Source organism: Phlebotomus argentipes, unplaced genomic scaffold (assembly GCF_947086385.1).
Source record: "Phlebotomus argentipes unplaced genomic scaffold, Phlebotomus argentipes genome assembly contig_2, whole genome shotgun sequence".
Lineage (NCBI taxonomy): Eukaryota > Metazoa > Arthropoda > Insecta > Diptera > Psychodidae > Phlebotomus > Phlebotomus argentipes.
Genome location: NW_026776162.1, coordinates 7,741,111 through 7,755,529, shown reverse-complemented (window position 1 = coordinate 7,755,529; position 14,419 = coordinate 7,741,111). Strand labels below are relative to the sequence as shown.

Genomic DNA, 14,419 nt, shown 5'->3' with positions numbered 1-14,419 from the left:
TAGGTTCCTATTCAAAAAAAAAAATCCCCTTTGAAGAGATTGCAGCGCCTCTGTGTTGTGGACTGAAAATCTACAAACTCTTCAGTGACCTCAGCTCCATCTGAATAACATGAGGATTTTTTATTTAATCCGCTCAAAACATGTCTAATTTTGACGCTTCCTCTGTGGTTTCCAATGACGACCTTTTATCCAAAGTATTGATCAATTTAGATCATTTAATTAAGATGTTTCATTCATGTTTCATAGGAATCCTTGCAATTTAGGAATCAGCCGAAACGTAAACCATCTTTCGGATGCAACCAAGTTCCGTTACCTAAGACACAAACCTGGGCAATTCAAAATTTCCCTCTTCGAAGTTCATCGACTCGGATTTTTCCTCGAATTCACGCGAGTTTCGCGTGGGTGTCGCATGGGAGCGCTGCGGTGTGCCGTCGAGTTTTCATCGTTTTGGCAAATGACATTTCGCGATCAAGTTGAGAAGTAAATTTGTGGTTTTGTAGTTATAAATTGGATGATTTTAGCGTTTCTATCGTGTGAGGTGCCCCAATTGAGTCACTTTCAGCCACCAATGGTGTCAGAAAGCGACCGTGAGTGATAATGTGCGACGTGTGTGCGGATTTCCTTCATCTCCTCACCACCCGTAAGTTTCCGCTGCAAATGCCCTCCGGACAGCCTTTTCCGGGCGTGTTCCCGACCAATTCACGGGAAATTGTGGGATGTTTCTGGTCATGGTGCAAGAAGGGTGGCTGGAGGAAGGATTTAATGCCATTTCCAGCGCACATGGGAGTCTGAGAGAGCAGGAAAAGGGTGGGATGTTCGACTAGCTCTCGATGGCCATATTTTGTCAATATTCCCTAAAATCTTGTCACTTTTGCGTGAAAACAGCACTAAATAGCTAGAAATGATTCTCCTGCACATGGACAAGTGTCCAGAGATTGCTTTCCTTGTGCGTAAACTTGGTATTTGGGATGGAAAATTTTTTTCTTTGTTCATCTGTCAAACACGAGTTTGGTTTGGGAGGGATTCCCATTAGAAAGATTTTGTCATGGCCTTTGTTCCATCCGCAGATGAGACTCGGATCAGCAACAACGAACTCAAGCATCAGCATCTGCAGAAGAATGAGGTGGACATTGCATTTGCGTACATCCAGACGTGGCCGCAAAGGTGAGTTTTCGCTGTGCGTCTTCCGCAGCTGACACTGATGATGTCTCTCTCTGTCTTTCCCGCTCTCCAGGCAGTGCATGTGCTGTTACAGGGATGTGAAGAACTTCGAGCGCTTCAATCTGATTGTCCAGTCCATCATATGCCTGACGATATCGCAGCTGAAGAACATCAAGGCGATCCTCGAGGAGAGTCAGACGAACAATAACAATGCCGATGAGTCTGGCGGCGGAGGGGAGGCGAAGGAGGCCAAGGGGGACGCACAGGAGGTCAAGCCAGCGTCCCCAGCACCCCCAGTGGCGACCGGGAGCAAGTCCAAGGATCTCAGCTCCACGTGGAGTCTGCCAGAGCTGGAGAGAGTGCTGATTGTGATCTCCAAAGCGTTCCTGCTCAACTTCCCACTCTATGTGGCTTACAAGCACGGCGTTCACTCGCGCCTGGACGACATCTCCGCCCAGGACGCCAACAGTCTCAGTATCTTCTGCGACTTGCACGACAACGAGATTCCCGCCTTTTTGCTCCGCAATGTCTCTGTGTTCTGCAATTGCGGCGGCTTCGCCGCCATGGCGCACTGCTTCGAGCAGCCCAATCTGCCCGTGTCCACGGCGCACGCCATCACGGCCACCATCAGCAACGTGAAGCTGTGGCTCAACTATCGCAGCACGGCGCAGCTGTTCGTGCCGCTGCGCGTGAAGGTGCTGCAGTACATGTGCAAGCTCAACGACCAGGATCTGCGCTCGCCGGCCACCAAGTCCATGGCGGAGTTCATGTGGGCGGCGGTGAAGGATCCGCTGGACTCGCAGATTACGTTCGACATGGAGGGCCTGACGCTGGCGTTCAAGTATTTCACGTCCACGACGCTCACGATGCGGCTGTCGGGCATGGCGCAGATCAATGCCCACATCAATCTCTTCAACGACATCTGCACGTCCGACACGGTGGCGGAGGTGGAGGTGGTGGGCCAGAAGCTGGGCGACTGGCTCACGGACAACCAGATCGTGTCGCACCTCTTCGGCCCGAATCTCCACGTCGAGGTCATCAAGCAGTCTCACATTGTGCTCAACTTTCTGGCTGTGGAGAATCAAATCACCGAGGAGCACATCAGCCTGATCTGGCAGGCGGCGCAGCTGAAGCACTGCTCGAAGCCCATCTATGACATCCTGCCGTCCCTCGTGAAGAACCTCGCGGCGCGTCCTGCGCTGCATCTCTACCAGTTGCTCTGTCGTCTCGATCCCAAGGAGCACACGGAGCAGAGCATTTACATCGCGTCGGCGCTCACGAAGCTCATCTGGTCGCGCGAGAGTTGTCGCCAATCCAGTGTAGACAGTTTCTTTGGCGGCAGCAGCGTGGCGGGCTCGAGTGGCGCCACCGGAAGTGCCCTGATGCGCAATGTGGCCGCGGTGGCGTCCAGTTCGGAGAACAGCGTGAGCATTGAGGGCAGCAACAGTGAGGAGGAGCAGCAGGAGGAGGACAGCTCGGAGGGCAGGAAGAGTCCAATTGAGGTTGAGGGCTCGGATTCCGGCGCGCCGCCTTGCAAACAGGCCAGACACAAGAATTGCTGCGGCGAAACGACAGATGGTGAGTGAAATGACTGTTTTTTATCAATGATACTTTGATTTGTATTAGAAAACTTGATTGAGATTTGTAGATCTAAAGATAGTGCAAAATTTACATTTTTGATGCATAAGAAATTGGCAATAAAAGCATCTTTCAATGAGATGAATAAGTGATAAAATCTCTCAAACTGACCTTATTACTCTTTACACAGTCAGAAATTTTTTATTCCTCAGTATCTTGTGTGTTTCTTTCATGTGCAAAAAGCACAGATAAAAACAAAGTATTGACGCATTCTTAGAAATCACTTGCAATTGGAAACTAAATCCACCTTTTAAGGTTAGTTTTGCAGTAATCAAGTAAAGTCTAGAGAGAAAATGTCAGTTTGTAACTTGATATTGTTGAAAAATGGTTAATTTGTATTGTTTTATGTCTTTGAGAAAGTTACAAAATGTAGAGAAATCTTTCAATATTACGAGCGATAATATTGCAACACTTGTCATAAATTTTCCATGGCAGTTTATCAGCCATTAATCAAACGAGAGAATCTTATTTTACGATGTAGTTGTGTAAACAATCTTCCTGCGAGTATCATATTTAAGTTCATCTGCAATTAATTTGAGATCTCTGATAAGAGCGCGCAGTGTTGATTGCTTTTCGTCCCGCAGAGAGCACGAAGGTGGAGGCGGATGTGGCTGACGATGTGGAGTGTGACAAGGGCATTCCACCCACGCTGACGATCATGGGGCAGCGCATCTCCATCCTGCCGGACGGCTCGAGCAGCGATGATGGTCTCGATGGCTCGGAGAACTTCTCGGTGATGCGCAAGCGATTGCGGAAGCGGCGGAAGATGCGAGTGCTGTCGAAGAAGCAGATGCAACAGATTGCCGAGATGTCGGATGGCGAGTCGCACAGCGATGGCGCCGTGGTGGGCAATGACAGTGACTGCAGCGAGACACACTTGCCGTCCGCCGTGCTGAGCCACCTGCACTCGGACGGCTCCTTCATTGGGGCGATTTCGGAAGGGCAGCTGATGGATTTGCTGAGCGGAGCGGAGAATGACGGGAGCTACTCGTCGCCGATGAGCAACAAGTCGGAGAAGAACATGGCTGACTTTGACGATGAGGATTCGCCGTGCGAGGAAGAGTTGGAGCAGTTGGCGTCGCGCGGACACTGCCTGACGGCCTTCACGCTTCCCCGCAGTCGCACGATTGCCAGTGTGCTGGGGAAGAGCGAGAAGGCGGCCAAGAGTGGTGGCGAGAAGGCGAGTCAGGAGAGCGCAAACTCCTCGAGTTCATCCACTGCCACCCAGGCGCCGTACAAGGTCATCGACGTGTGCCAGCCGGGCAACACGCTGCTCTGGGATTTGCTGCAGGACGACAAGATTGGTCAATTGGGCGAATCTCTAGCCTTGGAGGCGGAGAAGGCTCTGGGCACGCTGCTGTGCTTCAATACCGACAAATTCATTCGGATGAAGTTCGTGGAGGGATGCCTGATGAGTCTGGCCAACAATAAGAGTGTCATTGTGTGTCTGCGCCTGCTGCCGAAGATGTTTGCCTCCTTCCAGCAATTCCGCGCCACGGACACGCATCAGGTGACGATGTGGGCGGAGAGGCAGCACAAGATGATGCATCACTTCTTCAACAATCTCAAGTATTACGCCGTGTCCACGAAGACACAGAATCAGGGACAGATACTCAATCAGAGCGGTGGACTGATGTATTCGCACTTGACGCAGGTGCAGGTGCGTCTGCAGTTCCTGACGTCGGTGTTCAGCTCAATGGGATCACCGGAGCCGTTCAGGCTGAGCCTCGAGCAAGTGGATGCGTTGTGGGCGTGGCTGGCGAATGACACGGAGTGCTCAGACTGTCTGTTTGCATGGCTGCAGACGCAAGCGAAGGGCAGTGGAGATCAGCACGCGCTGGGCATTGACACGCTGCAACACTTGTATATTCGGAAGTTGCCAGAATTGCGTCCCGAAGGCATCTCAATGGTCGCTCTGGGACTGTTTCAGCAACTCTGCAGCTTGGCACGCCTGGCGGCGCATTATGACACAGGGAGTGACATGTCGCTGGACATTGTGGGCATGAGTCATCTGTGGAAGATTGCTCTGCGGGCGAATAACACGGATGTGTCGCTGGCGGCGATTCAGTACATCAACTCGTATTACATGGGACAGCAGCTGAAGCTGGAGAAGGAGTTTGTGGCGCAGTGCATGAATCATCTGACGCAAGCGGCGGAGGATTTGAACAATGTGGAGAGGCAAGAGCACGCTCTGATGTGTGTTCAGCGGGCGCTGATGTTGCTCAACACGCACTTGGAGACCTTCCGTCGGCGCTATGCTTATCATCTGCGGCGCTGGGCGCTCGAGGGTAAGGGCATTGCGGCCCACAGTGCTCTGAGGAGTGAGGGTCCGGGGCCACCAATTAGGATCATCCTGCAGCCAGCTGGAGTGCCGGATAAATCTGTCTTGCATCTCCATTCGACGGATTTGGTGGCTGATCTGAAGGCAGAGGTGGCAAAGTGGTGGGAATCCATCCAGAGTGGCGTAAAGACATCCGGCGCCACGGCTCCCGTTCTGGGGCTGTTGCTGAGCGAAGGTCCGCTGAGGATTATCACGCAGGGACAAGAGATTACGGCGGAATACGATGAGCGGAGCTTGGCTGATGTGGGATTCAAGGACAATCAGATGGTGTATGTGTCTCTGGGCGGTCGCAGCAGTGGCCGACGTCGTGATCCCGGCGATCATCCATCCCTGCAACCGCCGCCGCCGAAGGAATGTCTGCCGACGGTTTTGCTGCTGCAACCGAAGTATTTTGAGCAATTGTTCAAGCTGATGCAGACTTTGGGTGACATGAAGACACTGGGAAAGGGTGGAAATCGTCAGCCGCACACGAAGGCTCAGTTGCTGTCGCGCAGAGTGTGGGACATCCTGGCAATGCTGCCCACAAGTCCCACGCTTCTGGAGAACTTCAAGAACATCATGCACCAGAAGGCTGCGAAGACGGATGAAGAGATGGAGACTGAGGTGCCGGAGAAGCCGTCAATGATGAATGTGGAGGATCTGCTGGATCCGAGAAATCTGCAGAAGTTCATGTATTCACTGCACATTGTTGAGAGTCTGTGCAAGACGAAATTCACGGCGGGAAAGTTGGCAGAGAAGGCGCCAGTGAAGGCGCAGGCCATCAAGGCGTCGAATCCGCAGAAGATCATGTCCAAGCTGAGTGTAAAGGTTGTGGCGAACAGGAAGGCAAGTGGTGGTGAGAAAGGTGAGACAGATGTGACGCTGTGCAACACTCCGATGGAGCTGGAAGAGCAGGGATCGGGAGGTGGTGATAATGCCAGCAATTGTGTGGAGAATGCAGAAGTTGATGAGTCAGAGTCGAAGCAGATGGAAATTGGTGAGACGGAGAACAGTTCGTCGGCTGACACGGAGAATCAACCGCCGCTGGATCCGAACAAGGTGAAGAAGATTATCACGTCGGAGATAACAATCTCGTGGAGCACGATTTTTGTGAAGTGTGGCGGGCTGAGGAAGTTGTATGACATCCTGATGTCTGGTGTGCTGCAGCCGGACGAGAGTTGTGGCGATGACTTCAATGAGTGGCGACATGATTGCCTGGCGAGTTTACTGAGAATCCTCTGCTTGCTGGGCATGGAGGAGATGAAGCCAGATGACACACCGCTCACGATTCCCAAACTCAATGAGCACATGCTGCCGCTGATGTCTGTCCGGCCGACACTGAAGCGGCTCTCGTCCATTCTCAATGACTCGTCCTTACCGCTGAATCCGCATCACTTCAAGACGGGAATCTGGGGAAGAGCGCAGGTGATTCACTTCACCATGAATCTCCTGGTGTGCTTCGTGCACTCGTCGCCACAGGCGCGCGAGCAGCTGTGGTCCGATCCGGACAACTGCACGTGGCTGCAGCGATTGATACTCAACGATCCGGAGCCGGCGGTGCGTCGAGAGGCTTGCGCTGGATTGTACAGAGTGTGCTTGGGCAATGCGAAGACATTCTATGAGATCACGGCGCCATTGCTCTCCAAGTTGATCAACTTCTTGCCGATTGCGGAGAAGATGATTTGTCAGAATCAGAATGTCAGCCTGGCGACGGATGAGGGCAAGGAGCCGTATGGACCCGCGTGTCGAGACTACTTCTGGCTGCTGTGCAGACTTGTGGACACAATGACGACGGAGATGATGAAGGAGGGTTTGGACACGCCACACACATCGGCGATTGACATTGAGAATCTCTGCAGACAAGTGTCAAAGAGTATTCTGGATCGGGAGTTTCTCGAGGTGAGACACGGACATCAGGATGATGGACTTGTGGGATTGATTAATCTACTGGCCAGTCTGATTAAGTTCGATCCGCCGTTCAAGCAAAGTGCCGACGGTCAGGAGTTCATTGAGAGGATCTTTGAGTGTCTCTTTGATCTGCCATCGGCGGACAATAGGCAGAAGCCCAAGTGTAAATCCCAGTCTGCACGGGCTCAGGCGTACGATCTGCTGGTGGAGATGTGCAAGAACTCAAGCAAGAACTACGCTCTGCTGCACGGGAAGCTGATGGAGCAGCACAAATCGGGGCCACACTCGTCCTATCCCTGGGACTACTGGCCGCGCGAGGATGGACGATCGGAGTGTGGCTATGTGGGACTCACGAACCTCGGCGCCACGTGCTACATGGCGTCGTGCATTCAGCATCTCTACATGATGCCACAGGCGCGCGAGGCGGTGCTCAGTGTGCCGCCGCAGAATGCGCTGAAGCATGCCAACACATTGCATGAGTTGCAGCGAATGTTTGCGTACTTGATGGAGTCGGAGAGGAAGTCGTACAATCCGCGATCTTTCTGTCGCGTGTATCAGATGGATCATCAGCCGCTGAACACGGGTGAGCAGAAGGACATGGCGGAGTTCTTCATTGATCTCGTGTCGAAGTTGGAGGAGATGACGCCGGATTTGAAGAGTCTGATCAAGAATCTGTTCTGTGGCGTGCTGAGCAATAATGTTGTGTCACTGGATTGTGGCCATGTGAGTCGCACACTGGAGGAATTCTACACGGTGCGCTGTCAAGTGGCGGACATGAGGAATCTGCATGAGTCTCTGGATGAGGTGACAGTGAAGGACACACTGGAGGGTGACAATATGTACACATGCTCGCAGTGTGGGAAGAAGGTGAGGGCGGAGAAGAGGGCGTGTTTCAAGAAGTTGCCACAAATTCTCTGCTTCAACACCATGCGATACACTTTCAACATGGTGACGATGCTGAAGGAGAAGGTCAACACGCACTTCTCCTTCCCGATGCGCCTGGACATGTCTGGATATTCGGAGAAGTCTCTCATGCCGCAGTACTATCAGGAGGAGAAGAAGAAGATGCAGCTGCGTCGATCCAGTTCACGATCGTCCAACAACACAGAATCGCCTGAGGCGTCGGAGAAGATGAAGAAGGATTGCTCGCCCAGTTCGAGCACTGAGAGCTCAGCGGAGACAGTCGAGGCGAGTGAGAAGAGCTCACAGGAGATGGACGAGGATGAGGATGAATTTATAGATCACTTTGAGTATGATCTTGTGGGTGTGACGGTGCACACGGGAACTGCCGACGGTGGTCATTACTACAGTTTCATCAAAGAACGCTCCACGAGTGGACTTGGCGACAGATGGTTCCTCTTCAATGATGCCGAAGTGAAGATCTTCGATCCATCGCAAATTGCCGCTGAGTGTTTTGGCGGTGAAATGACGAGCAAAACATACGATTCGGTGACGGAGAAGTATTTGGATTTCAGCTTTGAGAAGACCAACTCGGCGTACATGCTGTTCTACGAGAGGCGCACGGATAGGGATGAGAAGGACGCCATGGGCAGTTCAGAGAGTGGTCCGAGTTGTGCCAATGAATCGAGCTTGAGTGGCAGCAACAATAATAACAATACCAGCAGCAGGAATAACAATAGCAGCAATATGGGGGCGTCAATGCTAGAGGCTATACCGAGGTCACTGAGCAAGGAGTCATCAGAGGGTGCGAGTGCGAGTGCTAATGAGACTGACCCGAGTAGTGATTTACTGATAAAACCTAATTTAAATAGAACCAATTGTGATATAGAAGCTAAGGGGAATTTAGTAGCATCTTCAATCGCGTCCACGAGCAAGGCATCGGCATCTGGAAGGCGGTCACTGCTCAGTAAAGAGCTGGAAGACTGGATATGGCAGGACAACAAGCACTTCCTGCAGGACCGCAACATCTTTGAGCACACCTACTTCAGGTGTGCTAATAATTTTAAGCTCTATTGTAATATCGTTACTAAATCTCAATCATCCTTTTTCCTTTGCAGCTTCATGTGGCAAATTTGTGGACATATTCCACAAACGTTGCTAATGCAGGGCGACATCACGTGCATCGCAGCTCAACTGTCGGTTTCATTTTTCATTGAGACATTTATACATGCTAAGGAGAAGCCAACAATGGTGCTCTGGGTTGAACTCCTCACGAAGCAGTTCAATGCCAATCCCGAGGCGTGCGAATGGTTCCTCACGCACATGTCACAGGTGCCATGGTGGCCTGTCCAGGTGCTCATACAGTGTCCTAATCAAATGGTGCGTCAAATGTTTCAACGATTGGTAATTCACGTCATACAACGACTCAGGTAGAATTTTACACCTCACGCAATGCATACAAACTCTCACTAATCGCACATTTCTCTCTGTTCAACAGAATGTCCCATTCTTTGCTGTACTTAAAAATTGAGACAAATGATGAGGGCAAGGAGGAGATTGGCAATGCGTCGTGTGTGACGAGATTCATAAAGTCACTGATAATGCTGATGGAGAGCAGTGCAAAGGCTCACATGAGGAATCTCTCTGAGTTCTTTGGTCTGTTGTACGATTTCTCTCGCATGGGTGAAGAGGAGGCGCTCTTTTTGTTGCGAATCAACATCATTCGGAATGTGGCAGACTTCTATTTGGGTCACAAGACGCAGGATTGTGTAAGTTTTTGTACTGTTAATCAGTGATATTCTTTGATTTCACACTTTCTTCTTCACTCTACAGATCGATACTGGGTCTGATAATGACGACAATTCGTCCGATGAGACACTGTCTGTTGATAAAACCCGTCCGGCAAGTCTGGACAAGATGATAGCTCTTGTGGCGTCACTTGTTGAGAGATCTCGCGGTCCAGATTTGCGATTGCATCTCGCACCGCGTGATTATCATGCCATAGCGGGTGGAAAGGGTTTCCCTTTCCTCTATCAGCAGATCAAGGATAACATCAATCCACATCAGACACGTCATCTTATCCATGCTCTGTGTCGCTTCGATGATCGCCTGGCGAATCAGATCATTTCCATGCTCTTCACGGCCGTCACGAAGCACACGGAACTGTGTGGGCCGTTCTTCAAGCTCCTCACGCTGCTCACGGAGAACTCAGTGGGTCCGTCGGGAATGCCGTGCTTCTCGCAATTGGTGCTGCAACGCGTGTGGGACGCAGCAGAGTATTGTCCGCAATCTGCCCTCGATTGGTTGGCAGTTCAGGCGCCACGGAACAAGATTGCTCACAGTTGGATTCTGCAATCGGCTGAACAGTGGGTGGAACCTTTTTTGCTGGCGCACAACAATTCACGCGTTCGCAATGCGGCTGCTTATTTGCTGGTCTGCTTGGTGCCATCGCAATCCTTCAGGGCGAACTATCGCGTGAGTTCGCATCACAAGCTGATGCTCCATGGGCAGCAGAAGGAGTTCTCCGGAGAGGCGCAACTCATTGCTCACAACATTCTCAATTTGCTGCTGCGTCTGTTGCGACAGGCGCGCAATTACACAGAGATTGGGTCACATGGAACGGCCAAATTAACGGCCTATTTCACGCTGATGACCTACTTGATGGTGTCCAAGACTGAAAAGCTAATGGTAAGACAGAAGATCACTTTGATTTTTGCATTTCTTCACTGATTTATTTACTTCTCTTTTCTCAGCTTGGATCTCACATTAGAGCCTTGTGGGATCTCTTTCATCCGCGACTCTCTGAACCTGGAGTTCCTGCACATCACAATAAGCAAGCACTTCTCGCTTTCTGGCATCATGCGACAACAGAGTGTCCGGAAAATGCACAAATTGTCGTCAATTGTCCAGAAATAACGAGAAATATTGCTTTCAACTACATTCTGTATGTGCAAATTAAGTTTGTTTTCAATGGAATTCAATCTGACGCTGAGACTTTTTTTCATCCATTTCAGTGCTGATCACGATGAGTCGGAGATTGTTGCCTACAATCGAGCCATGTTGCCGGCCTATTATGGATTGCTGAGGATGTTTTGTCAGCAAAGTCGCACTCTCACGCGTCAGTTGGCGGCGCATCAGAATCTCCAGTGGGCATTCAAGAACATCACACCGCATCCCACGCAATATGCGATGGCTGTGGAGGAGCTGTTCAGGCTGATGACTCTCTTCGCTCAGCGCCATCCGGACGCCAGTGAGAGTGACCAGAGGGAGATTAGCAACTTCAGGCGCACAACACTCACGGCATATCTCACAGGATTGGACGCGAGGGTGTCGTGGGGCACTTTGATAGCTGCCCTGCGCATTTTAGGTGAGCCTCCTCTGGGTGGATGTCCTTCCAGTGATGCTTCTTTGCGATTTGAGCAGAAATTCTAACTTAAACTGACCCAATTTTCAGTGGACAACGATGAGGATCGCCTATTTGTTGTGCTTCACGGTGGCATTGCGATGGCCTTCGAGGCGCTGCACACTCTCCATTCCATGTATCACGAGGCTACGGCTTGTCATGTGTCAGGTGATCTGCAGGAACTCCTGGCTGAGTTGGTGTTGCTGGTGAGCACGCTGAGGTTGACGAATCGCAATGATCCGAAGAAGAGACTGCAACCGGGTGTGCTGAAGGGATTGCAGGAGGGCGTGAGACGTCTTGCCACACTACTTAACACCTTCAATCCGCCAGAGATGAGAAATCTCGCCATGGAGGTGCTGAAGGAGTTGGTGAAGAACTCCACTGTTGAGGTGATAAATATTCTCGTGCCGTTGCTCACGCACTGCCACACGGCGTCGCAGAACTCCACGCATCCGTTGAGTCAGCTCGGCTACTACTTTCCGCGGCGCGGCTCGACGAAGAGCAGTTGGCAATCCATATCAAAGAGTGCTCCACGTCCGCCGCGGCCAATGGTGCAGATGAGTGTGCCGCAGACGCAATTGGTGCAGAAGGGCACAGATAAGGAGTTCGATGCGGCCCTCGAGGCCTTCTACAAGCCATACCATGACTTTCTGGACGTGATGTTCCGCATGGCGGTGAACACGAACCAGATGAATGAGTCAATTGTGAATCTGAGCTGTCTGGCGGGCACTGAAGGCACGGCGCTGCACTTCAACTTCTTCCCCAAATTCTGGGTTGGTGTGTACAACAACAAGCAGACGAATAAGTATGTGGAGTTGCTCACGAACAATCCATTCCTCACGGAGTACATTGACATGATCTTGCGCGATGAGAGGATCTCCCTCAATGATCCCATCATTCTCAGCTTCATGGAGATCTACTATCCAAAGGTGTGTGGAAGACTCTTTTCCTTATCAAATGACATGATATTCTGATCATATTAATCATTTATCAGACATTATCTCTACACAATCTGACGTTTTGCCAGAATTGATCAGTGTAACTCAGTCGAACTGAGAATTTGTGCTGTTTTAAGCCACCAAAATCTATTTCAATGCGTGAAATAATGCTTAAACACGCAAATTCTTCATTGAAATGTAGAAATAATTCTTCCAATTGAAGATTTAATAACTAATTGTTTGATATTTCTAGATAACATCACGATTAACAATCCCACGATTGCTGGACTCAATTGGTGTGATCATCCTGAGCAAGGATAATGTGTATGATCTGTGCGGGGACATCATGACAATCAGGGTGATTGTGGAGAGCACCAGTGATTTGCCACAGTGGATACAGAAGCAACTGCGCTCGGCGCTCTTGGAGGTGAAGTTGCGATTCAAGGATGACATTGTTGTGCATGAAGGTGAGAATTCTTTTGTATTCACACGAAACAGCTGGGAAAACGCAATTCTCAGAGAAAAATGTACACAAATTGGATGTTTTGAGAGCACGTTCAAGGATGATTTGTTGTTTGTTGATTTTGCAGATGAATCACCACCGAAGCGGCGTAAAATCAGTGAGAATGAAGCGGATGCGGCGGTTGTGAGTTCGAGTGAGGAAGTGACGCAGACGAGCGTCAAAGAGAGTCAGCAGCCTGAGAGTGCAGAAGCGGCGAGTGTGCAGAAGTCTCCGGCGGAACCGTCGTCGTCGACGTCATCGGGTGAGGCGGTGGAGATGGTGGATGTGTCCGGGGACAAGGAGCAGCCCGCGGCGGAGTCGCCAGACAAATCCGGCAGCACGGTGGAGACGGAGAGTCCGCAGACTAGCCAGAGTGGCTCCACGGAGCGCAAGGAGCGCCAAAGGTACATTAAGAAGATCGACGAGAATATTGACTTGGCGCTCAAGTGTCTGCCGGAAGTGAGTGAAGTCAGTTCAGAGGGTGGAAGTGCAAAGGCTCTGGAGGGAGAGGGAAAGGGTGAGGAGAGCACAAAGAAGGATGACACGGAAGTGAGTGAGAAGAGTAAGAAAGAGTGAATCAAAAAAAAGCAAGTAATATTTTTAAATTAGAATTTCAAGAGAAGAAAAACATGAAAAAGGTTCAAATGACTTTGTTTTTGACTTTGAGAAGGAAAATGTGTCTTTTTTAGTGATGTGGGAGGCTCAATGAAATTTTCATGTATAGGATTTAATAATAATAATGATAAAAAAAAACAAGCGAAGAGGATAAGGAATATTTATGGTGTGTGAGAGAAACAGGACATTTCAAATAATGTTTCACTTAAGAAAGAAATTTATTGTAAGAACCTTTATTCTAGTTAAACTGAGAGAATTCATTGCTAATTTATTACTTTTACTGTAAAACATGTGAATTTTTGGAATGAACGCTTGATGAAAGATTTATAAATTAATGCTTAAAAATTGAACCAATTTGTGAAGTGATTATTTTTTAGGGGTTTTTGACATCCTTTTGTGGGGCATTTTAGTGTCCAATTGGGAAAAGAAAAAGAAAGAAGCATTTTTGGTTCCCTTCAGTCAACAATCCAGAGCATCAGTGAGGAAAATATCAATGTGACAAGGACTTGAATGTAAAAATAATAACGAATGGATAAATTTTTGAAGTATAGTGATTAAATGTAATGCATCCGTAAAATACTGCAAATTAGCACACATTTTTCATTTAATTCAGCAAAGAAATCAACACACAATCATGCAAGACAAAGACATTCTCAACATACAATTCACATTTTTCCTCTTTTTTTTTAATTTGGACTATTCGTAGTGATAAGAAGACGCATGGGTAAAAAAAAGAAAATTGATTGTGAAGATAACGCGAGAAGAAGCTAGAGTTTATGAGAAAATGTAAAAGATAAATGTGTATTTAGGATAATAATATCTCTCTTTATTGATGAAGAAGTGACGATGATAGAATTTACCGAAATTGTGTAAGAGGATAATTTAACCATAAATTAAGCGTCCTTTTCCTACCTTCTTCAGTCCTCGTTTTCTCGGTTTTTTTTTATGCAAGACATTTTTTTTTTTGGATATAAATCTAGATCGTTGAACACTTCCACGTTTCACGTCTAATTTGCCATCGAGGGCAGAAGAAC

General features: G+C 49.3%; 1 protein-coding gene across 1 annotated transcript; it reads left to right on the top strand.

Moving 5' to 3' along the window:
* The first annotated feature begins 454 nt into the window (after positions 1–454).
* LOC132265289 (ubiquitin carboxyl-terminal hydrolase puf) lies at positions 455–13,348 on the top strand. Its single transcript, XM_059765874.1, has 12 exons — positions 455–640; positions 1,068–1,164; positions 1,235–2,739; positions 3,384–8,976; positions 9,046–9,357; positions 9,426–9,696; positions 9,761–10,615; positions 10,681–10,871; positions 10,942–11,294; positions 11,382–12,259; positions 12,522–12,735; positions 12,859–13,348. The coding sequence occupies exons 1-12, from the start codon at positions 598–600 to the stop codon at positions 13,344–13,346; spliced, it is 10,800 nt and encodes a 3,599-aa protein (XP_059621857.1). The 5' UTR covers positions 455–597; the 3' UTR covers positions 13,347–13,348.
* The last annotated feature ends 1,071 nt before the right edge of the window (positions 13,349–14,419 follow it).

What these genes read in the sequence shown, in the direction of transcription:
- LOC132265289 (XM_059765874.1), top strand. Translation starts at nt 598, where the DNA reads ATGTGCGACGTGTGTGCGGATTTCCTTCATCTCCTCACCACCC. An exon ending in ATCCAGACGTGGCCGCAAAG is followed by an intron (nt 1,165 to 1,234) that starts GTGAGTTTTCGC and finishes CCCGCTCTCCAG; the next exon opens with GCAGTGCATGTGCTGTTACA. An exon ending in AGCTGCCCTGCGCATTTTAG is followed by an intron (nt 11,295 to 11,381) that starts GTGAGCCTCCTC and finishes CCCAATTTTCAG; the next exon opens with TGGACAACGATGAGGATCGC.